Consider the following 25,363-nt stretch of genomic DNA (forward strand, 5'->3'; position numbering starts at 1 on the left):
GTTTGTTGGAACATGAATTTCTTACAGTCCTACTGGCTACTTTATGAAAAACCAACACTGTATTAAATATCAATATTAAATTTTCAAGAATGGGGATGTACATTTATAACAAGCTCATCTATTACGACATTTACCCTTAAATTACTACGTGACATACAGTGCCCAAACTATTTATTAAAATCCATTTTCATTGCTATTTTATCGAAAATCTTTAAAAAACCATAAAAAAAAATGGTTCCTTACGTTTTCTGTTACCTCATCAGAAATCTGCTGGGCCAGGCGAATGGCTACATTGCGCAGCATGCATTCTGAGGCAGGGTTGGGGATATTTTGCAGGGCACTCTGGAGGACCAGGGCCTGGTCATGAGTGGCCTGATTTATCTGCAGAAATGGAGGAGCAGGTGATGGGGGTGTGGAGAAAAAGGAAGTGATGTCAGAGATACAGCAGTCAACCACTGAAGAACCAGTCATGCAGCTATGTCTCTGTGCGAGCTATGCGTGTGGCCTAACCGGTGAGACAGGAATATTTCCCTCAGCGTTGGGCTGGCAGGCCTCAGCCACAGCCTTCACATGCCCAAATCCTACGGCAGTAAGGAGGAGCTTTGCAATCTTCAGTGCATTGAGGTAAGCCCCACGCCGAGTCTCCATGTCTGCAGATGGGAGGAAGTTGTTCCTGGTGAGCATGCTCAACACCAGGGGCAGCCCACCACTCTTCAAGAAGTTGTACTGGAAGTCGCTGGCGTCCTCGCCCAGAGTGGCACTGGCTGGCATCAGCAAAGCATAAACAACCTAGAAAATGGGCAAGATCAGTGTGAACTGTCTTATAGAGCAAGAGGGATGGACCTGTCTCATACAACAAAATTACTGGTACATTTTAGTATCTTTGCTGAGTAGAAGCAAGAACTATGTGTCACAAGGTTGAAATGTTCTGTTCACTGAAGTTATCCAGCTAACTTATTTATTTCTCACTATGAGACATGCATATTTGTATGCTATGTTATTCACACATCAAACTGACAGACAATGGCACACTACTGCTTTATGGGTTACTCAAGTTGAGAATGTAAAATGTACACAAAAAGTATCACAACTTGTGATGTGAAAGCACACTGAGACCCACCTCAATGAGGTAAAGCACTTGTGAGGGTGATGGGCCAAAGAAGCGCGAGTCAAGTGAAGGACTGAGGCTGTTCTCGCCTAGCTTGGCATGGTCCAGACACACAGCTCTCAGATTCTCCACTGTGGTGTTATCTAAGGATACAAAAACAGCAGAAATGTGACCATGGAGATAACACTGTAAGTCTATGTTTTCATAAAGTAAACTGCCTGGATATCATTGAGAGCAAAGGTGCAACTATACCTGGGGGCATGAGTTTCATGAGAACTCGAGCTCCATCTCGGAGCAGTGGCATGTTGAGGTTACAGCCCAGGTCAGCCACCTGCCACAGGAAGGAGATGTAGCGCAGATGCAGCGACATGATCTGTAAAACAGGGCATAGGGTGTTTAAACTACTACTGTTCACATACTGATGAACACACAAGGACAAACTACTGCATCTTCCATTCTGAGATTAGAACACAAAACACTGTGATCAACATTAGGGCTGAGTGATGCAGACCATTTTCATATTGTGATTCTGATTTCTCAATAGAATGTGATGCAGTGGTGGAATGTAACTAAGTAAATTTACTCAAGTACTGTAATTACCTACAATTGTACTTCACTTGAGTATTTCCATTGTAAAATACCTAAAACTTCTACTCCACTACGTTTTTGAAGCCAATAAGGTTATCCAAATTATCCAAGTATGGATACATTTTCTATACCCTGTGGTTAAAAACAATACACTAACAACATTTCATAGTATAGAAGGTACTGGGGCTATAAAAAATGATACAAGTACTAATTCAAGATGTCAGTCCAGTTTAACTTTAATTATATTAATTCTAATCTGTTTATTTTAATATTTTGTGTCCCAAAGACTTTTTTTGCTGTTGTATCGAAAGATTAATCTTTTTTTTTTTATATTAGTATTGTGTCAAGGTTTCAACTTCTTGTACTGTGACAACTCAAGCCAAAACCATTCTTTTTATTCCACTACATTTATTTGATCATTTTAGTTGCTTCTTTTGTTTCAGATTATTAAAAACCAGCAGTATATGAAATAGCAGAAATTAGTTCCACCTTTACCAGCTGCAGCATGAAAAAGATTTACACATTCATGCATCACTAATTATAATCCAATAATATAATCCATATTATTCAGAAATTGGTTATTCCACATAATGATGAGTACTTTTACTGGATATATTTTCATGCTAATACTGTTGTACTTTTACTTAAGGGTTTCAAAGCAGGACTTCTACTTGTAGTTTAACACTGTGATTTTATTATTTTCACTTTCTAACTAACAAAAAGAAAACAAAAAAACCCAGCTGATTAAAAAAAACAATTAATATTGAATAACTTACTGCTGAAAATTTGCATTCACAGAATCTAAAAATCAGTGTCATACAGAATATCTGTCATGCATCACCAGTGATTTAAAACATCAGTCAGCCCCATCGTATCACAGCACAAGTACAGTATTTGGAAGTTCACAAAGTTAATATACTATTTGTGCTGTAAACTTACCACACCGGGAAGGCAGCTCTCAACCTCAGGATTGGGCCCATCACTGTAGTGGTTGCCATGGTTACCAGGAGAGCCAGTGGATGAGTCAGATGAGCTGTCTGGGCTTGAGGGCATGTTGGCACTCACCTGGGTCAGTTTGGCCGTGATGAGCTATACAAACAAATTACATTGAGTTAAAGTTGGTTTCATAGGTAAAAAAAAAACCAAAAAAAAAAAGCTATACAACAGTTCAAAGGCCTTTTTTCTTCCTTTTGACATGGAAACAGCGTTATGATCACTCATTTTAATGCATTATTAATGAACAGTAAAAATAAAAGTGCCTATACAAAAGCACAGGGGGAGGCAGCACAGCATCTTTGATGAAAATATTTCATCTTAAATATCAAAGAATAACACCAGTCCAACATTCTCACCGTTTTGTCCTTCAAATTGAGTTGTCCAATCAGTTTCCTGTCGTCAGCTGGATCAACAACCTCCCCACCAATAAAGAGCTCTATCTTAGTATGTGCAGCATTAGCTTTGATCCTGTTTAGGATGCCACGCCGAACCGAGCCGATTGTGTCATTGGTGTGTGACCAGATGTCCAAATCGTCAACCTGACGCCCCTGGTTGGGGAAACGGACAATCAATGTGATATGTTTCCCACGGAAAGCTCTGAAAGAGAAATGGAGGAAAAGAGTTTTAAGTCAAACAGAAATGACATGTCAACTTGTTTATCTCACTGGGAGGAACATGGCAATAAATGTGAATAAGGCATATAGACTCTTGTCTTGTTCTAGATCATACATACTCAAAAGGAAAGACAGTCTTCAGTTATACTGGGGAGCAATTCATGATATTTTGAGAAAGACAATATACATGTACCATTTTTGGCATGAATATGTTAAGACTATATCTAAAATATTTAGGATTAAAAGGGAAAAGAGCATTTTTATCATGATATTATTCACTTCTCAACAGTTAGTCAGACACTTTAGCCTTCACATCTTTATAAGCATATTGCAGTCTTCTACTCCAGTGGAAATCTGACTGAACAACCCTCGTCTCTCAATGACTTCAGGATGTTGTTTTTTGTATTTTTGTTTTTAAACTGGAAAACATCAGGTTTTAACTGATCTGTAACTTGGATATGGCACCCCCTTTATAACATATTTACACTCACTTAAAGTCTTACCAACAGAATTAATGTCAAAACGTCAATTTTTCTGTTTTTTTTCCCCCTTGTTGCTTTGTTTTATTATTTCTCATTCAAAAGGGAGAGTTTGTTATAATTTGCAAGGGACAAGGGATACAAACATTCTTTTTCTATACACATGTGCTGGCCAGGTTTCACTCAGTTTCACTCAGTACATCAGCCCTTGGAGTCTATTCTAATGGCAAAGCCTCCACCAGCTGATGTACAATAATATGTTCACATCTATTTACTATAAATGAAGGAGGATTTTATTGTGACTATACCTGGACATCGGCAGTATAGTCCTCTCCTCATGGTAGTCGCTATCACATTCATTGATGTACTCCTTGAGCACAGTGAGAACTCGCACCATGCGTATAGCCTCCTGACGGGCGCAGTTGATGCTGTCTTTGTCTCCATCTAACACGCACAGGGTGTCATAGGATGCCTTCAGACGGTCAAAACATGACTGGATGAAATCTTCATGAATTTCAACCTAAAGGGAGAGGAAACGGGTACAACGATGAACAGAAGTAAATTGTCATTACAGCAAATGATTTTAAATGGACTGAAATGGCCTTTTAACAGTGTGACATTTGTTGACAAATAAATTTAGACAGGAAGGAAACAAGAACTAGAAAAGATTCAAGTTGGAGATCACACCCTCAAAATAGCCTGTTCTGCCTGTTGCCCTCAGGTAGGAGATGTACATTCTAAAAACGGCATTCATCATCACCATTTCCCAAGTCAAATTCAAGCACTTTTCAAGAATTTTGCATTTTCAAGCTTTACCAGCACCTTACATCTGTGGTAACATATCTATATACATTCACTTCAAATGAATATTACACTTCGTCATATTAAATCAAATGGTTCTGTGCTATAAACCATGGATTCCCAAACTGTTCCATACCGAGGCCCCCAAAATGTGTCTTTAAAAACACACTGATGTTTAAAAAAAAAAAAAAAAAAAAAAAAACAACCTTCTAAATATATTTCTTTTCTTATTTTTAAAGCAACATCCTTAACCCCCCAAACCCCAACTTTAAAAAGTTAAATATTTCAACAATATGTCACCTGTCTGTAAGAAAACTTAGCATCTTATACAGCCTCACTAAGCCAATATCTGAGTTATTTTATTTCTTTGTCCAAAAAGCAAACTGTTCAGTCAGGTAGCAATTTAGAATGACAGAAATGCAACTGTCTGTTTTATTTTATAATTATATACTTTATTTTATTTTTATTCTTCCGTCTTCACTACTGAATTTACTGTTCTTTTGTAACAGACCATCCCAGCCAAAGTTTTTCACACAATTGTACTTGTATAACTGGTATGACAATAAACATCTTAAATCTTGACAGATAAATCTGAGCAGGAAATCTGAACAGAGAACAGACTCTCAAGCAGATTTAACTCCTAACTTAAATAGAACAGTCAATTTACCTGATTGACTTGGAGTTTTGGTCCGAGGTTGGTGTAGATTTCTTTCAGCAGGTCTATGGCTCGGCTGGCAATGTCATCACTTCCTTGAATTACCACCTGGGGGGAAGGAGAATATGGAGAAAAGAAATTCAGACAGGGCTCTTCATCATACTCAAGAGAGTCTGACTTTCATGCATACAAGTCTGTGTAGGTCTGAAGCACTAAGGTAAAGAGGAGTCTCATTACTGACCACTCTGAACACAAGAGGGGTCAAACACAATGTACTACAAAACAGCTCTCTGGGAAGAGAGGGTCTCATGCATAGTGCCAGTATCAACTGTAGGGCTGCACCTAGCATTGACTATTTTTATTTATTTTTTACAATTAATCAGACACATAAAGCACATTAGAATAACGGTTTATTCATCAGATCAGATGCCTGATCAGAAAAATATTGGTCTCAAAGTTAAAAGCAGCTGTGATAACTATAAATTTAATCTCTACTCACTGTTTCAACCCTTTCCCTGAACTGGACAATCAGTATTTTCATGCTAACACTTTTATATTAAACTGGTTATAACATGGATTTACTGTTTCACAGGAATTAATTTTCATGCAAAATAATCAGTGACAATTTCTCACTCATACATGGCTGTTAAAATATACAGAAAACATAAAACAGAGGCCTGGGCAATATAGCTGAAAAACCTATCACAATAGTAAAGTTTTCATGTCAGTCAATGCGGTGCAGCAGTTCATATTGACGTATCAATGCAAATTATGCAAATCCATGAATTTCCTTAATCGATAACATAGATTACGTCAATGACTCGCCCCAGCCCTAGTCCACTGTCAGCTCCTCATTTTTTTAACAATTCAATTACTATCTCAAGGCTGATGTCACAAAAACAGATATTTCGGTCCAAGTCAGATGCCAAAATTCTGAATAAGTGAAACAACTTGTTTTTCTACTGTGCTGTAGGTGCTCGGGATGCAATTCATCCAGACATGATCAAGGCAGCATATACTACAGCTTCAACTGTTCTATGTTCCACAATGTTTAAAACGCTATAGGCTACCTTTGTTTACAAGATACAACCATATCATCATCATCAAAATATAACTTTTAAATAAATATTTTCAGACTAACCAGGGATTTCCACCAAATGTGGCTTTGTGATGTCACGTGTGCACCGTGGTTTTGTTCCGTCATACATGCGAATGCAGTTCCCACCAGAAGCGTTTCAGCAGCAGAACATTTTGTCTTTATGTCACTGTCTTTATGATCATGAGTCTGCATGGGGTCTTTTATTTTGAAAATTGACCAGATTACCCCTTCCTACCCGGTTGACCTGCTTTGTGCTAATTGACGCTGCATCTGTCAAAAATAGACTTGGTGCATATTCTCCGTAGAGCAGAGCACCGAGCCACTTCTGGGAAGCGTCTGAAACGCGCCACAGCGCTACTGGTGGAAACAAGCATTGCCTAGAATGGCTGCGAATTGGGCCATGTGCCGCAGCACAGCTGTGACGTGGCACAGCTGCACCTGGTGGAAATTAGGGGTAATAGTGTGTCACCATGTCAGTAAATTTAAACTAATGCTTGCACTCGGAGTTCAACTTGTATTCAGAGTTCAGCAACAGAAATCACTTCTGCACTCCATAACTTTCCAGATATGTGCAACATGCTGTCCTAGCAGTGATTTGCATCAGGTTTAGTAAATATCCCATTGTCTTTGGTCCTGGAACCTCAGATGAGAGTACTTCATGTGGCAAAGAAAAATAATGATAGTTGAATTTGATTTGTTTTAATTTTTTAACATGGGATCAGATAGGGTATCGAGAATTGTGGCATTTCACTCGTACTGGCATCTACTGCTTAATTTCTGGTATTATGACATCCCTACTCAAAGCTACAATCACAAGCATACAGTAGTGACAAACTGTAGAGCAACTGTTGTTCACATTTCACAGGTTACAACCATTATATCCAAGATTTAAAATGCGGAGTGCAATGTGAGCCCTACAATTACATTTATTTATTTTGTCCAAAGCAACATGGAAAACCACACAGACCAACCGGTCATGCAGTCAGAACTATAGCCTTCACATATCATCACCAATGCATTGTTCTCCATGTCTTCAATACACAAATAAGACCTAAGCAAAAGCTTTTAAAATCAGACATCTGTCTGTTAGTTCCAGAGGTTTAAGTGGTGCTCAAGGTAACTAGAATTCCAGTTTTCAATACATTCATTTTTGTTACAGCTATTATAAAAGAGCATAGCACAAAAGGGAAAGAAAACCAGCATAAGACTTGAAAAGCATTTTCAACTACCTGCTTCCCACCCCAATAACAAAAACATCTATGTATGTGTGTGTGTGTTTGATCAAATTTCCTCACCCTCCAAAGGTAGTCCAGGCCTATTAGTTCCAGGTCATCCATCATGTAGGCTCTGCGCTTTGCTACCAGCTTGCCCTCCCTGCAGTTGACAGCCTTGAAGAACCTCTCAAAGCACTTCATGCCATTCTCGGTCAGCAGAGATGGGTCCAGCTGCAGGACATTGTTTTCAAAGAAGTCCTTATTGATGTCTGGGTCCAGGTCTGGCTCATCACCCATTAGCTTGGAGTACCTATTGGGTCACAGGAAAGTAAAATGGCATTAAGAACATATGCCTGCTGATTAACAAATGTAAGGAAATTCATTCAAACAGAAGGCAAGAAGAGGTTATATCAAACAGTACCATTTGAAGCAGGCCTCACGGTCACAGAGAAACACTGCATTCTCCGCCAGACACTTCCAGATCTGCTTGGCCTGAGGGGCACACAACCACAGCTGGCCATCTTTAAGCAGGAACCTGGAAGGAAAAATAAAGCAAAAGAAAGAAAATCAATAGTGGACACTGGTGGCCTGACAGTTAGAGAAACGTGTTTGTAAAGGTCATATAGTTGGTCCAAGACTTGCATCATTTTGCTGGTGGAGGTGAAGTCAATGGGTACCACTTGCTCTTCACTCATTAGTCATTGTTGTGCTTGAACAAGGTACTTCAATTGAGCATCTTAGTGGCTAACAGGCATCACTATGGATGTAGCCTGCAGCTCCCATAGACTGTGTATGAGCGTGACATTTTGGGCCTACATATAACTGTATATTATATATTTTCCCTACCATTACTTTTGTAGTGAACACACTTATAGCTGCTCTGAGCAAATACACAGAGAGACTTGTCTGAGTTATAACTCAAAGTACAGACACTTTAGGACAGAATATACTTGGTAATTAAATTTATATTTTTTCCATTTCTAAATGTAGACTCAGCTGTTTGCTGTAGTTCCCTTCAAACCTTATTTGAATGTGAAATGCTTAATGTGAGATTGTACCTCAGGAAGTTGAGTCGTTCCTGTACTTCCTGGACATGGCTGTAGCGGCTTCCTGGCCTCACTGTCTGGGGGTCAAACTCAGCTTGTTCTTCTGTAAAAGCACACACACACACACAGAGTCAGACTGCAGACAGTGCACATCACTGAGCCAACTGCTGTACCTATGAAAATTAAATGTCAGACTAACACAGGGTTCTATTTCTGGCTGCAACAAAGTACCTTTGGAGAACTGTCTCATGGTCTCCATGTAGGCTGAGAGGTTCTCAGCCACCAGTGTGACCAGAGCGTGGTTATGCTGCAGCTGATTGATCAGGTCATGGCGGTAAAACACATGAGGACTTCTCTGGGTTTGACTGAAGAGAGAACAGCAGGAGGAGTGGAGGTTGTAAGGGGGACAAACACAGAAATTCAGTGAAGAAGAAAGACTAAATAACAAAGTGAGAATTAAGCCGTATTTACATACTGTATTTTTAGTAACAAATTTTCTAATTAAGAAGACACAGCATGACTGATTTCTCATTTGTTTCTATAAGGGGCATAAAGAAAGCAGCTTTGGATGTACTGGAGTGAGTGTGTGTGTATGTGTGTGTGTGTGTGTATGTGTGTGTATCATAGAATAACCAGCAGAAGAAGTCATATCAATAAAGGACATTTCCTGCCTTGTTTTCCACATTAAGGAATGTTTTGGCTTGAAACTCAAGAACCAAATGAAATCACAATCCATGATTGAGTTTTGATAGCCACCATGCTACAAAGAGCTGTAAGGTAATCTGTAACATACAAATTTCAATGCCAGATTATCGATTAAAAAACAAAAAAGTAGGTTGAGTGGAACAACTACTGTCAAAGCACATTCTAGTGTTATTACATTTGTCAAGTAAAATATCTATATGCATGTTAAATGAATTATATTAACATAAATTTGAATACGTGGGTCCAAGGCATGAAATACCCCTGATATTGTGCATTGAGTGATTTGTGCTGAAAGGTGCTGGCACCAGGAAGAACGGGGCTCCATCTCAAAGGACCTTTCATTTAATTGTGTGTCTAGATTTAAGAACTATTCTGTGTATGCACTGTGGATTGTGTTCGCTACTGAGAAACTACACAGAAACTCCCACCATGTGCCTCTAGAGAGATGCATACCCAAGATATTTTTTTCCAGATATCATGGTAAGCAAGCCTCATAAATGTTTCGGACTTGGCTTGCTTTCTGTAACCACACCTTGATCTTTTTCTAACCTGACTTTGCATTTAATAGAAACAAACTATTGTATTTCATTTTTTTTCAAATTGTATTGCTTAATAATGAATTCTAATAAACATTAACCATTTAAAAATAATTATTGTGATAAGGGATGCACAATATGAATGTTTTTCAGTTGATACTAATAATCACCTGCTTCTCATGGCTGATAAATAAAAAAAACAACTCATTTCACATTTTTCTATTTTAAAAAGCTAATATAACCTAGTTTATGCACACCTGAGGGTAAGAAAGACTAAGATACAGTGAGCAAATGTAACTGACATCAAAAACAGAACAGTTCTGATCCTGCAAATGTTCATTTATTATTCCTGGTAAAGTTCATCAAAAAGATTCAAATTTTCTTTGGCATTTACAGAACATTTTACGATTTGCAAAAAATTGAAATTAAATGACTTGACATGAATTGTGAAGCTGTGAGATTAATACAGGCGATATTTATAGACTACTATATTTGATATTGATAAAACTGTGATAGGCCAATCAATATTTATTGTGCATCCCCAATTATGACAATCACTCACTGTTTACTAGAACCTACCTTATTATACATGTTTTACATTACATGATTGTGACCACAGCTTTTAGTCCCATTGCTCTATAATATACTTTCTCTTTAGGTGTCATTTTGAATTTCTTAAGCCAACTGTCAAGTCTTACAAAGAATGTAATGCATATGCATCTGGGTTGCAAAGGGTTCTAACAGCAAGAGCAGAGAACATATAATTAATGTTCCCCAGAACCCAAAATGTAGAGCTAGCTTAACCATTAGTCAGAATACCAGTACCTTGTCTCTTGATTGACTCAACTACACATGTGCAGGATTTTGAACAGGAAATGTGGATGAGGAATCAGTCATTTGAGATGAAACCCAAGAAAGAATTGCTTAAGCGGATTCATGACAGAGATTTACATTTTATATAGTATATATCATAAACATGTCAAAGAGAAAGTTAGACTTGACATAACACAGAAATAGGTAGAACCCTGGAATTAGCTCTCAACTTACCCCACTAAGTTCGTTTGTATGTTAATTGGCATTTTCTTTCTGAAAAACAACAGGCACGTATGCTACATATTTTCTACATTGACTAGGAAAAAAAACTTCAAATCAAAATGATTTACTATTAATGCTGAACAATATGACTTCAAACCAATCTTACAATATTTTCACAGATCCTCTATGTAATGTTAAATTAAGGCTCAGGTTTGTTAGCATTGTATTATATAGCATTCCCTGGTTATAACTGCTCTTTTTTAACAACTGCAACTCCCTGAAAACTTTTTATAACATGATTCATTAATAAAACAGGTTTTGAATTATGTTACGCCTCCAATCAACAAGTATAGCAAATAGGCCTTTTTTATTGAAGACATTTTGACATGTCACAGTAGGAAAAGCACAGGTCTAAGTACAACCCTGATTCCAAATATGTTGGTACTGGTGACACTGTGCAAAACAAAATTTAGCCTGAAGGACACAATGTTCATGATGTCCAAAAACCACTTGAAATATGGATTTTTCCACTTTCTGTCAGTCCAGCTCTGATGACTTTCGGGATGTTGTTGATATATGGCTTTCACTTAGGACGGTAGAATCTCAACTTGCATTTGTAGATGCAGCAACAAAGTGTTTACACCTAGAACGGTTTTCTGAAGTGCTCCTGAGCCCATGTAGTGATCTCCTTTACACAAAAATGTCAGTTTTTAATGCAGTGCCAGCTAACGGACTGAAGGTCAAAGGCATTCAGTGTTAGTTTTCAGCCTTACCCCTTATATGCAGAGATTTCTTCAGACTCTCTTAATTTTTTAAAGATATGGATTGAAGATGGTGAAATCCCTTAATTCCCTACAACTGTGCATTGAGGCAGGCTGTTCTTAAACTGTTGGAGTATTTGACCTTGCAGCTTTTCACAAAGTAGTGATTCTTGCCCCACCCTTCCTTGTGAACATTAAATATCTTGTCTTTGAATTATAATCATTTGAATCTGTGTGGAAAGGGATTTACAAATTGTTGAATTCTGTGTCCAGACTTTTTTAGAATCAGGCAATAAAATTAACAAAGGCTGAATTCAATTCAGATACGTCAACTTCTGGGTTTTGGTATTAAGCATTCTGGTTCCCTTTCATGGCTTACAGACATTTGGATAGAATCGAGCTATGGCACTGCTATTGTTATTGGTAATAACTGTGCTTCTGCTACTGAGACAATTCAAAGCATCTGCTGTGAAAAGGCCTCTGTAAACACAAACAGTAACTTTTAATATTTTCTGAATATTTTCCTGACAAACTACAAACCAGACTAAACATATAAACTGCAAGCCAGCTGTACATCTAAGTGGACATTTCAAATGGTTGGATGTAGTTGAGGTACAGACTTGGAGTGGTTAAAGGGACAGTTCACCCAAGAAATCAAAAACAAATTTAGTTTTGGTGTTTATTACTGAGTTTATTACTGAGATATCGGTCTCTCAAATAAAATGCAAATAAAACTCTGCAACTCACACCAAAACAATTAGACTACATGGATACATAAAACTGCAGGTAAGAGGAAAAAATGTATTTTTGATTTGGGGCTGAACTGCCCCTTTAATGTTGGTCCTGAGTCTATCAACATTCTCCAGCTCCAATTTTAAACTGCAGTTAGACTTTACTTAGTTACATTATAACAAAGCAAACCAATGTAAAAAGAGTACCTTTCAGCTCTTCTCAGGGTACTCAAAAGAAAAATGATCAATCTTTGCCCCAAAACCATTCTATCTGAAAAAATGGTAGCTAAAAACCTGTAATACTTGGTTTAAGGAGCTTCAAAAAGACACAGAGTAGGACATGTTTTCAGAACATAATGAAACAGTCAAATTCAGGAAGTTGAGAGTGAAATTTGGTTTAGACCCATTGAGCTCAGACCTGTTAATTAGCACTGATGGGAAGAAGTGCACTGGGATGAGATGCAGACAACAATTCTGATATTATCTTGACACTGAACTGCTGAGCCATTTACTCTCTCGGGCACTAACCATATGAGCTGACATGCCTCAGCTAAAAATGCCAGAAATGTAAGCTGATCAAATGTGTGAAAATGAAGCATCTTGTTGCTTTTCTTATAGATGTTCATGCATTAGGTGCAATGTGCATATTAATTATTCTAAATAAAATACTTTAAAACTACATGAAAGACACACTTGATACGTGCTAACATTTTAACTGTCCCATGCATGTTACAGTAATACAACAAAGATTTTCACCAGATCCTTACCTAAGGTTTTGAGGAGCTTCTCCAAAGAGGCTACAGATTTCTCTGATTTGCTTCAGAGCAGGGATCACCCATTTGTCATTGGTTCGTAGCTCCTCTATGAAACGATCTATCCATTGAATCTTCTGTGTATCTCTGTCCTGTGAGTAGAAAAATTAACATCCTCAGTATTTTGTTATTTATTATGTTATTATTTGTTACACATATTCTCCAACAACACCCGAATATGTACCTGCGAGCAACTGTAATCCAATATCTTGATGTGAGCACTAAGAGCCTGGTCCATGATGTCTACAGGCACATCATCACTGTGTGCCAGGTTCCACAGCAGGTTGAGGACCTTGTGGGCCATTACCCCATCCTTATCATCCTCAGCCAAGCGCCGGATAAGTTCAAGCAGTTTTTCGCGCTGCTTCTTGCTGGCATTGGTCCAGCTTGCCTGCAAAAGAGAAACAACCAAATCCAGATGTTAAGACAGTCCAAAGTATGTTCTTGTGCTGCATCAATTCAACTGGTATGTGTTTAAGCAAGGACCAAATGATAAGGTATTGAATACTATGTATAAAAACCTGTTACAATCTGGCTCTCATAATCTTACTCACCTTGAAACAGTCAAAGAGATGATCAAGCTGCTCAGGTGAGAAGTCCCACGCCAGCTTGGCCAGGAGGTCATGGACATTCTTCACAATGGCCTCATGCTTACCAGCCTGCAGATATAAATAGACAACCCAACTGTTGGGTTAACAAACACCTTGAATGTCCACAACCACACTTCTCAGCAGTGCCACGGATGAGCTGTAGTTGTAATGCAGGCAAGTGGCAATTAACAGTGAGGTCCTGTACATTTTGCAGCATGCAACTTTTGCAATATACAACTGCAGTTGTGTTTCAATTAAAGCCACAATATGTAACATTTCCATATTACAATGTCTAAGAAAACTAAACATATGCTACATGATATTAAACGTGACGAAATCTAACATGAATAAAACTGTTGTACATTACCTCATCCATGAGAATGATTTCCACCTGAGTCACATGTCAGATAGGTTTTCATTGGCTATAGAAGTTGTTAAACAGTGAAGATAACAACTCTCATGTACCCTCTCTACTTCACGATGTCAAACTATGTTGACTTCTGTTTTAAAGTGATTAAGATCTCTAGTGGCAACTAACTTGCATACTATGTGTTTAAAGGAAAGTGAGCCATAATTTGTACCATTTACTTGGGTTGGACAGTCTTATGAAAACAAACAAATTTACATTTTAACCAACGCCTACAGAGGAACTTAGAGTGACTATTTTGGCTGTGTTAGCTTGTAATGAGCATTTTCACTAAAACCATCGTTAGTTGCCATGTACCTGTGCAGCCCAGATGTTGTCCAGATCCTGCATTGTAAGAGCTTTCTCTTTGATAACAAAGCGAAGGATCTTCTCCAGTTTCTCCACATACTGTGGCTGGTGCAAACTGTCCCTCAGCACAATGGACAGGATGTGGTTCTGTTGGATCCACTCCTGAGGCAGGATCAGGAGACACAGAAAAGATAAGCGGGTTTTACATACAGAGAAATCTTTGATGCAAAACAAAGCTCAAGGTTAAGAGCTGAGCTGAGCTTACCGCCATGCGCTCTGCAGTCAGCCATTCCTCCTCTTCAGGGTTATGACGATGAGTGTAGTAGGACACACTGGAGATTACCTTGTTCACTTCATTTAGTGCATTCATTTTGCCATTAAAAGAAGAAATTTGCAATAACCTGGCAATAAAAATTGAGAGTTTATTTAATTAATATGAAGTCCTGTCAAATGTCTACAATGATAATTGCATTCAAATTGTCCACTCTGCTGATGACGGAAACAAACACAAAGACATGATGTTGTGATACTCACCTAAGAATCATTTTTAACCTAAAAATCTCTAAATTCTTCACGGTCTCCTCCTGCCCTGGCACACGAGAAGCCAGATTCTTCAGAGACTTGATTATCATGGACAGTGCGTCATTTTTGGCTTCATTCTTCGCCTCTTTCTTCAGCTCCTCATCTGTAAGATTCTCTAGGAACTGGGGAACCATCTCGATGACTGGAAGGAAGTACCTCTTTACCGTGTGCAATGTGAGGAACTCATAACACTGGCCAAAAGGCCTGCAATGCAAAGAACACAAAATCAGCTCATATAAACTTATAAAAACTTTAACATTACACTTTAACATTACTGCTAGCCCATTAAAAGTTTAAGAAAGTCTATTGACATGTAGAATATTCTGCATTTTCATTGAACAACTTACTTGATAAGTGCAGCGATGATCTGGACGTTCAGTGCTTGGCCGCTCATGAAGCGATCGTGCAACATTTGAAACCCGTTTAACGTGCCAAATTTGTTTATTAAGTCCACCAACCAGCCCTGTGAAAAACAAAACAGAGAAAAACACATTGAAGAAGTTGCCTTAAGACAGGGTTAACTGAGAGATGGTTTCACATAGGGCTGCCCCAGTCATCGACGAAAATGTTGTCAGTTGACAGTGACAACAGTTTAACAACCAAGATTTTATTAGTCTAATAGTTGCTTGAAAAAAAACCCCTCAATTCTAGAGCTGCCATTGCTGTTAAGCTTGGGACGTAAAGGTGCACAGATTAGTTGACTAATGGCTTGAACTAATGACTACTAGTCAGTTAGGAATATCTTAAGTCAGGGACAGCCCTAGTTTCGCAAATTATTCTCAAGGTCTATTGAAAGAGATCACAATGGTATTATAACTGACATCCATTTCTTCAAATCAATTAAAATACATACTGATTTTTTCATCCAACTAAGTTCACAATTACAAGCTTGAAAAACACTGTTTGGTTATTAGTTTCTGTTCAAGTCTTATTTGATAATCCAAGTCATTGAGGAAGAGACTTCACACAGCTGGTCTACCTGACCAAAGATTTAACTGTTTCTTTTTAGCCAACAAATAACTTCAAGCTGATAAAAAGTTTACATTGTAGTTTAACATTTAGGAATGACTGATTAGCTTTCAACCCTAAAAAACAAACAGCAGCAAATATGACTTAAGAGTTGGACTGTGGAACCCTAAGTAGTCCTGGTGCCCTGCCAACAGAGGCAGACAGGCGAGCGCTGCCGCAGTGCTGTTCATACTGACCTCCTGCCCACGCTGTATTCATCACTCTTTCACTGTAAAATTCCTATTCTCTGGTGTATCCACCTTCTCTTTACACAATCTGCTTTCTGACACAAGTATTAAGTGTCTTACGGACTCAGAGTTCCATATTTCTCATTATCAGGCTACTCCAGAAAGTGATTCTCTTTGTTTCACAAGGGCCCTTAGGGTAAAACTAAAATGCCACGCTATGGAATCTGTATAGGAGGAAGAAAGGCAGGCCAACTATTCTCTGGAGGAAGAAAACAGCCTCTTTTCCAAGCGACTGTCCTTAACAAGATGATTTTTAATTTTCTATCGCCAAAATATTTATCAGACAACAGAAACAAATTAGTAATATCGTGCACAATCAGGTGTCAAGTGTTATATAGACATATCTATGATCACAGAATGTAAAGCAAACTCTAAACAAGTCTGTTTTAAAAGAAGTTCAAACTTTACCAGTTGAAAAGATAAAAGAGTCAATGATTGTCCTCAAAACTTGTTGAACATTAGATCAACGGTACTATTTTCATGTTTGGTCAACTGTTGCAGTGGTGTTTCACCTTAGGAGAGCGTGGGTCTGGTGGTCGGGCAAAGAGCTCATCATCGGCCAGCTGTGCTCCAGCGGGAACAGTCTCAGAGGGCCGTGTGCCATTGTAGATGTGGAACTTGCAGTGAGGGTTGGTGGCCATGGCCAGCAGCTCCAGTAGAGGGAACCAGTCCTGAGAGAGCTTGGCCACACACAACTCCACCAACCGATGTGTGTTATTGATGATGCACCTCTGTGAAACAAGGTTTGTGGGTAGAAAAAAAGCAGTGCAATATCAATCATTAAACAACAAGTGACAGAGAAAGCGAGGCAGTGTGAACGAGAAAGAGAATTTCAAGGCCAACAGGAAAATCCTTCCTCTGGAATGCTCACATCCACTTCTGGTTTAGTAACAACAATCTTGCATTCTGCACAGAAAAAAGACACATACAGTAGCCTATGTCCAAATCCTTACATTAATACCCTATACCTTGAAATATGAGAAATACATTATCCATGGTTTCTGCTGTTTCCCTGCAGTAAAGCAAGCCTTGTTGGAGCAGCTGCCACAACTTTACTCTTGAAATAGCTGTAAAGTTTCACGTTTTCCTCCTGTAGCCCATTTCAGACCAAAGATTTGCAACAAGGCAAGTTAAAACCTGCAAACACTTCATTTTCGCCAGTCTGCAATGCTTTGAAAACATGCCAGTTTACGCAAATGTGACTAGACAAGATGGTGCATCAATGCCATCACAATTCCCCATACTTCAGTTCTAACTACCAACATTTGAGACTATGGGTTGCAATGTCGGTCGATTGGTCCACAAAAATTCCACAGCCTTTACCGTCAACAATTTTCACCCTAGGAAACTGGATGTTGGCAGTGAGGTTGAGAGTGTGTGTTGGTGTATGAAGGCTTGTATGCCAATTGGCCAAAGGGGGTGTGACAATGGGAGTGGCCCATGGCATATAACTTCCAAATTGATTCACAGACTCAAACAAAATTTGGTAGATGTTGGCAGTGAGGTCAAGTGTGTGTGAGTGAGTGTGAAGATAACAAATTTAACAAATGTGGTAACTGATTATTGTAACATGGCCAAACTCATGAACTGTTTGTCAGAGTCTTGTGGGAGGCATCATTGGTCTCAGAGAAGGGTTGCTTTTTCATTAGTGACTTATGCAGCACTGTCTACACTTATCCATGCTCCCTTTCATAACTCATGAACCTATTTGTTGTAGGCTCATTGTGGAAGGCATCACTGGTCTCAGCAGAGTGTTTCTATTTCAACTGTGTAATTAGTCACCTTGCCTATATTTCAGCCATGCACCTTTCATACCCTAATGAACCCTTTGATCTTGTGGGAGACATCACTGGACTCAGAGGTCCTTGTTTATGTGTGAAGATTAGCCTGTACTTTAGCCACAACTCCTTTCATAACTAATGAACAGTTTGTCATAAAGCCTTGTGGCAAGAATCACTGGACTTGGCAGGGAGCTCCTATGTACTGTAGCTGGTCAAAGCTATTGCAAATTTGAGCTTGTTAGTATTATTTTCTGATTGTTTAACAGCAGTTATGTTCCTAGCACAAACAGACACCCACCAAAGCCCAAGACCACCACACAATCCTGCAGCCAATAGCTGCAATGCCTGATTCTGTCGAAATGTAGCGTACAGCTGTCATACAGTCACAGCTGATCCTCAAACACACTGATGAGGTGATCCTCTCCTTCCTCTGCCCAAAAATTGAGCTACTATGGACAGTTTGTAACCAACTTGATCACCGGACGTTGCTATGAGCTGATTGGCTGTTCACACAGGTGAAGCCTTATGTTCTAAAACTAGTTATTGCTGACTTGATAAGCTGGCTGAGGCGAGTTCAGCTGAGAGGAGCCAGTTCACACTGCTGCAACTTTTCCCTGCAATGTTCTAAAACGGTTTTGTCTTATTATGAATCTTTGGTGTGAACTGCACTTAAGACTCATATTTTGTTCTCTGTATTGGCACCTCGCATCAACAAGTTTAAAGAGAAAACTTAATTTCCCCATAAACAAATAGAAAGACTTCCTGCTAATCATAACATTAATAAAATTACAAATTCCCTCCTCTGCTTCCTGACTAGTTTGCAGATCTGATGGAGCCAGATATGAGTAATCAATATGGTAGTAACTCATCAGCATCCAACAATGCTTTTAGAGATGTCAGTCCTGTAGGTCACAAGAATGTGGCTGCTTCCTAAACTTTTTTAAGGGACTGACAATAATCAAAGCAGCTGTGTATCATGAAACATGAAGTACAATCTAGTGTAACGTATTAAAATAAGGGTAGGTTTTTAAAAACTTCAACCTAGCCAACATTATTTAAAAGGTGACAGGAGAAACAAAGATATTTCGCTCCTTTATGTCCTTGCCTGTCTCACTGGTTTATCGTGAAAAGGTTCGAGAGATCAATCTCCCTAATACAACACAACAGCCGGCCTCAGCTACTTCTAACAAAAAGATCATTGATCACTGCTGGCGTTGCCTCTATCCCTCAGCTCTTAGTAAACCAAACAGAAAACTCAATTTACAGGCAAGACCCATTCTGAAGAACACATGCATCTAATGAGATGAGGGTTAAGATGTCAAAAAACAAATTAAGCTAAGATGACTATGCTGAGTCATGCCACCTGACAATAACATAGATTTCTGTCAACCTTTCATAAAATCATTGTATTGGTTTGGATGGAAAGGATCAGAGTAGTTCTATGTGAACTGACAGCAAGGTCAAATTCCAAATATTGTTATTCTTAATTAAGGAAGTCTTTACCTCTAAAGTTGAGTTTTATAGGGCTTATGCACATCAGCCATATTTCCTTCATAAAAACTGTACAATGCTGTTAGAAATGTATTATGGGTTATTATGGGCTGTTAATGTTGATTCCTTGGCTTGAATAAACTCATTTTTCAAGAACCAAAATACAAAGAAGGAATGAAAACTTACATGAATCTCAAACTTCCAGCCACTGACTGCCTCATCTGTCAGTATCTTCGTGAAGGAGATGGTCAGACCATCTCGGAAAAACCTCTGACATGCCTCACACTTCACATCCAGTCCTGCAAGACAAAATATTTGTATAACATAAGCAAACAATCATATATAAATACCATGTAAAAAAAAACCCATCCATATAAAGTGTGCAGAGAATTAATTAATCTTTAATTGTCCTTATATTAAGACTTAATCTTGCTCTGTATTTTTATTCTGGGACTCATCTTGAGCAGCTTTACATGATGCACAGTAAAACTGACCCAAATGCTCCAAAACATCTATTGTTGCCATTGTATTAATGTTCAGATCAGTATTCAAATGCTGCATTTTTTTTGTTTTTGAAGAAAGTAAGGAGACGTTGCATTGGCTGCACCAAAAAAGAGGTAAAAGAATGACAAAGAGTGAGAAATGGTGCTCCTCCATGGCGTTTAATTAGTTTTGAAATCTGTACACCTGAAACCCAGGTACATGCAAGTGATGCAAGCTCACAGAGCAGTATCCATGAGCATGGGGCTCTGACAAGTGCTCACTCAACACTCAACTCGCAAGTTTGAGGTTAAGTATAAATCTCTGATGCACTGATGTTGACTCATCATGGATTTCTGTATATGACTTTTGGTCACAGGGATTACTTACACCCTTACCTAATTTTAAACTTTGGAAACATTTAAAATAAACACTGAACATTTTAACATGCTTTCCCTTATTTTCTGTCCTATATATAATAAATCTGGGCATTGTCTACCAAATTGGTATATGATGAAGTCCACAGTGAAACATCACAATGGACAATGATATCCCTGAGGATGGCAAATAAAAAAACAATACTGCAAATAACAACGGCACAATTGAAAGAAGCAAATTAACAGTGGCCCACAGAAAAGAAATGGCCGCTGTCAACGATATAACTGAGCATCTTGGGCTCTTGAGACACAATATTAATGCAGTGACCAACAGCTTCTTTTTTTCTCTGCTGCCAACACCTCCTGCCTTATGGCAACTCTGAGGGGACATACCTCCTAAAGCACAGAAGTGTTTTAAATGTATAAATGTATAAATTCTGCTTTGGTTTAAAGACAGTGATATCTTTTGAGCCCTGTTAAATCTAACAAAAGGAATATCTTGACTATGACCTCAATCTCACTGTGATTTTCATATTTGAAGTAATATAATAATATACTTAGTGCAGACAGATTACAAAAACAGGATTGTATATTTGGTTCAGGACAGAGAGGAGAATTACATAAACTATAATAATTAAACTTTAAAAGATGCTGATCAGAATTTATGATCAACATTAATTAAATAATTGAAAATACTAGGATTAATTAAAAATGAAAATAACAGCTAGCAGTGGCCCTATTGTCTACACTTGAATTTGTGATGATTAACAATCTGTACTGCATGCTCAGCCTTTAATTACTTTAAAAGCAACAACTGTCACAAAGCATCTCAAAGCATCTCTATGGACACAGAAGAATATTCCATATATTCTTACCTTTTTTACTCAGGTCTATAGCAGCTTCCAAGAGGACTTCTAATTCTCCTTTTGGCAAAACTGGAACGACCCAACGAGGCCTGGGAGAAAAAAAAAATACACAAACAGAGAGACAGAGAGAGAGAGAAAGAGAGAGTGTGTGTGTGTTAGAGTTTCAATCAGTGGAAAGAAACATGCAGATATAAGTTCATGGCACACTGACTTGAAAATGTTTTTATTTGGAGTCAAAAACTCACAAACTTTAGTAAAAATAGTCTCAAGAAGGAACTGTTAATGCTCACTTATTTGGTATTAACTGTCTGTCACAATTTAATAGACTGTAATTTTGCCAAAGACTTCACTCACTGATATCAGCTTCTCTTTTCACTCTCACTTTCCAAGCAAATCAAGATTTCTCGAACAAGTCATGTGCTCAGTTGGGGGTGACTGAGGATGCAGCCTCTGTGTCAGAAAGTGAGTAAGTACCTGTTGATCATGTCATCCAGCTTGGCTAGGTCAGTATGAGGGAAGGCAGGCTCCTCCTCTTCCAGCTGAGGGGGCCCATCCCCCTGGCCCTGCTCATCTGGTGGGCTCACTGGAGAGTTCTCATTAGATGAGTTAGGAGATGATGTCTAGAAAAACCAAAGACAAACAAAATCATGGAATGTCTATTGATCTCTATGGGTGTAACATTTAATCAAAATTAAGTAGTGCAAAAAAGAAATTCCAAAAAGTAATGTCATGCAGTTGACTAGATTCAAACCTACAGGTTTTAAGAAGGTTGTTCGGGGGCTTTTAGCCTTTATTGGACAGCAGAGCTTGTAGATAGACAGAAAATACGGGAGAGGGAGGGGAGACAGCATGCAGCAAAGGGCCACTAGCCGGAATCGAACCCATGACCTTTATACATGGCCCACACACACTTTACAAACTGAGCTACTGGGGCACCAAACCTTGAGAATTATTACATACATATAAAACTACAGCTTTTATGCATCCTTTTTGTGGTATAGATACATCACCAAATATTAACCCCTACAAAATGTTATGGTTGCTTTTTATAGTAATAATCTTCAGTAATAATTCATTCAAACAAAACTGTACGTCTATAGCAATGGTAGAAGCCCCATTAGCTGTAATGCTCACAACATACCAGTAAAGATGAGCCAGTTGATTGGCCGAGGACCGGAATCAGCCAGTTTTTAACTTGATCGGCCAGTTTTCAACTTGATCAGCTATAGCTGGTAACGGTCAGTGTCAGATATCTGATCAGTGTCAGATATATCTGATTCTATGCCTGTCAAATTTATAGACGTAATGCACAATGGTTCACAAAAAATGAATGAAACAGCTTTGCTACTGTTAATTTCTTACCACCTGAGAGGGTGAAGAATGTAAAGCTGGCCTGAGATACAGTAACAGCCATGCTGTTACAAAACTTCTAATTGCTTATCCTCTGATGTTTTATTTGCGACAAAGGTGTCTGTCATGGTTACATGACATGTTTAAAAAAAAAACACTCAACCATCAGGAAGCCTCAAGCGATCTGTTTGGATTAAGTGTCGTCTCCAGCATGACCACACATCAAGTTCAAATGCAGTTTTCAAACAGCATTATTTTAAAGGTGTGAAGATATGCTAAAAGCAGCCATTTTAGGAGCTTTGCCTGTTAGCTCATTGCTACACGCAGTCATACCATTAATTGAAACTGCAGGCTGCTCTTTCATTTATTTCTGCACTTATCTGGTGACTTGCAAACAAACAACAAGCCTGTGCCATTGCAGTGTTTTGATGGAGCACAATAGGACATATTTGATCATTAGAGTACCCAGAGTATACAAACAAAGGATCAGAAATAGGCCTGGATTTATGTAGCTGATACCAATCCATCAAAAAAGGGCAAGATCCAGATGGAAATGCCTTGTTGACCTGCAAAGCAAGAATGGAACTTAAGTTGCTGACACACTGCATACGCCTGTTTCTACAGTGGCCTAAACCAATGGAAAAGCAAGGCCTGCTTCATGTATAGGGTAGGGTTTCTATTGTTCTGGTCACTAAGTGCATATGCATATAGGTATAAAGAAGCAGGTGTCTCTCCTGAAAGGCCTTTAAACACAGCCATTCAAGTCATTATACTCATAGTATTTGGCATACAGAGAGATGCTCTTTTCATCCTTACCTACCAAGAGGAAACAAAAAGTCAGGGCTGTGTTAGAAGTATAAATGCGTTAGTACGTGGGTGTATCTCTGTTAGGGTGCTGTCAAATAGAAATTTGGGAAGGAACAGTTTTCTAAGGAACAAAGGTGACAATGTGCATCTATAAATGTGCATTTAAGCACTAATGTGACCGGTCCCTCCTTCATCTCCTTCTGCATCTAATGAGTGTGCATGAACAGTGGTGGTGTGAGCAGTTGTGTATGAGAGAGTAAAAGAGGGATAGACATAATCGAGAGAGATGCACAACTGAGAAATATGAAATGTGGGGGTGTGTGGTGAAGGCTCCTTCTGCTTGGCTGACCTACATAGGCAGCTTGCCTCTCACGTCTCACCACGGCTCATCTCTAACCAACACAGGCCTGCACATACACACACACACACATCCTTTATCCATCACTCAGGAGGCTCTGTTCATTGATGCCTCGCCTTCACTCTCTTTATCCCTCTTTTCCGCTCCCTCCTCCCCTCCCTTTTCACCCCCTTTGGCATCTGTGTGTGCTTAGGTACGAGCAATATCTGTTAAAAACTGTGCTGCAGTGTCTGGACTCACAAAAAAAGTCATATCAAAATACACTTGGTTCCGTCTCCCTTCACAGGTTAATTTAATTACATGTGTCTACTGTCTGAAAGGAAGTGTAAGGCACAGTCATTTAAAACAAATTCAAGACGACAGAATTGGATGAAAGCAGTCGCCAGCCACTGGGAGGCAAGATCAAAAACACTCAAAGTGAAGGACAAAATATGGTGGGTGTACTGAAGACAGTAAGGAAAGGTTTAATGTTGACTGTTAGCTGGAAAGATGATGCTGACCTGGTTCTGTGGCAGTGGGGGTTGGTTCTGAGCATCAGGTGCCTGGCCCTGGCCCTGACTGTCATTGCCCCCCACCGGAGAGCCACGCGTGGTGGCCGTCATGCTCGCCACGGGGCAGATCTTGGCAATCTTGGCCTCTTAGGGAGCGCTGGCCAGGAGGGAAATCACAGCCACCTCAGCTGTAGAGCAGAGGGAAGAGAGCCCGAGCACACGAGAGAGGGACACAAGCACCTGGAGATCTGGACGTGCCGCTGAGACCATTGCATAACCTGGAGCAGGGAAGAGGGGGTAAAGGTCAGAATTATCAGCAGGCTGGTTAAGTTACTTGTAATAAACAAGCAAAATAGTTTAGGTGGTTATAATCTTGTGCTGCGGAAATGACCATCTAAATCATCTTGTTCTGAACTGGGCTGTGCTTGGAAGTAAACCACTTTCTCTGGCAAGCTACCTAACGAAAGTTTTGTGTTCAGCAACCTACTAGATGTGTTATATATTATGATGTTTGAGCCAGGCTTTAGAGGGCTGTTACAGATCACCGATTTAAATTAGATTCAGAGTATCTAGTACCAATCTAAGACTTGTTCATGAGTCATTACATCTTAATTACACCTAACAAAGTGAGCAACTGCATCACCTTACATGTACAATTTTTGATGTCTCCCGCACCCACATGCTTTTCTAAATTCCCACAGAGAAGCTTCATATGTCAAATGATATTACTGACAGACATTTTACATATCTTTCTAACACCAAGTAGATTTAGCAATCAGAAGACAACACTGCAGCGGCCGATGTCACTACCAGCCCATCTAGTCTTACAATATACACCTTGACTTGTACTTGCACTTTTAATATGGTGGTTAGCCCAAGGGACATATCAAACTCTGATACAGCCTAGGGACAACAATTACCAGTTGCCACTGTAAAGTTCCCAACAATCAGTATTAACATTTCAAATTTTACTGATTAAAACTGTGTTTGATTACTATGCTTTGAAAAACTCAGAAGCAGGCTTAGCATGCAACATGAG

At 39.0% G+C, this 25,363-nt stretch overlaps 1 protein-coding gene across 9 annotated transcripts in view; it reads right to left on the reverse strand.

Annotated features, from left to right (window-relative positions):
* The window catches only part of usp9 (ubiquitin specific peptidase 9), a 51,776-nt gene that overhangs the window by 20,708 nt on the left and 5,705 nt on the right, over positions 1 to 25,363 (reverse strand). For 4 of the 9 annotated variants that reach the window (XM_084724838.1, XM_084724836.1, XM_084724837.1 and 1 more), the window contains exons 2-26: positions 24,334 to 24,602; positions 21,793 to 21,938; positions 21,328 to 21,407; positions 19,782 to 19,894; positions 16,836 to 17,054; positions 15,415 to 15,530; positions 15,020 to 15,271; positions 14,751 to 14,886; positions 14,495 to 14,647; positions 13,735 to 13,839; positions 13,365 to 13,571; positions 13,136 to 13,272; positions 10,889 to 10,927; positions 8,832 to 8,965; positions 8,613 to 8,703; positions 7,976 to 8,089; positions 7,636 to 7,864; positions 5,254 to 5,349; positions 4,094 to 4,305; positions 3,049 to 3,289; positions 2,636 to 2,785; positions 1,361 to 1,481; positions 1,121 to 1,251; positions 511 to 789; positions 244 to 381 (exon numbers count right to left, since the gene is read on the reverse strand). In XM_084724838.1, coding sequence (XP_084580964.1) covers positions 244 to 381; positions 511 to 789; positions 1,121 to 1,251; positions 1,361 to 1,481; positions 2,636 to 2,785; positions 3,049 to 3,289; positions 4,094 to 4,305; positions 5,254 to 5,349; positions 7,636 to 7,864; positions 7,976 to 8,089; positions 8,613 to 8,703; positions 8,832 to 8,965; positions 10,889 to 10,927; positions 13,136 to 13,272; positions 13,365 to 13,571; positions 13,735 to 13,839; positions 14,495 to 14,647; positions 14,751 to 14,886; positions 15,020 to 15,271; positions 15,415 to 15,530; positions 16,836 to 17,054; positions 19,782 to 19,894; positions 21,328 to 21,407; positions 21,793 to 21,938; positions 24,334 to 24,435 — 3,741 coding nt within the window. In that variant the 5' untranslated portion in view covers positions 24,436 to 24,602. The remainder of the gene's footprint in view (positions 1 to 243; positions 382 to 510; positions 790 to 1,120; positions 1,252 to 1,360; positions 1,482 to 2,635; positions 2,786 to 3,048; positions 3,290 to 4,093; positions 4,306 to 5,253; positions 5,350 to 7,635; positions 7,865 to 7,975; positions 8,090 to 8,612; positions 8,704 to 8,831; positions 8,966 to 10,888; positions 10,928 to 13,135; positions 13,273 to 13,364; positions 13,572 to 13,734; positions 13,840 to 14,494; positions 14,648 to 14,750; positions 14,887 to 15,019; positions 15,272 to 15,414; positions 15,531 to 16,835; positions 17,055 to 19,781; positions 19,895 to 21,327; positions 21,408 to 21,792; positions 21,939 to 24,333; positions 24,603 to 25,363) is intronic. The other 5 variants (XM_084724840.1, XM_084724839.1, XM_084724843.1 and 2 more) reach the window with 3 other exon arrangements.

This window comes from Lutjanus erythropterus, chromosome 8, assembly GCF_056507025.1.
Source record: "Lutjanus erythropterus isolate fLutEry1 chromosome 8, fLutEry1.hap2, whole genome shotgun sequence".
Lineage (NCBI taxonomy): Eukaryota > Metazoa > Chordata > Actinopteri > Lutjaniformes > Lutjanidae > Lutjanus > Lutjanus erythropterus.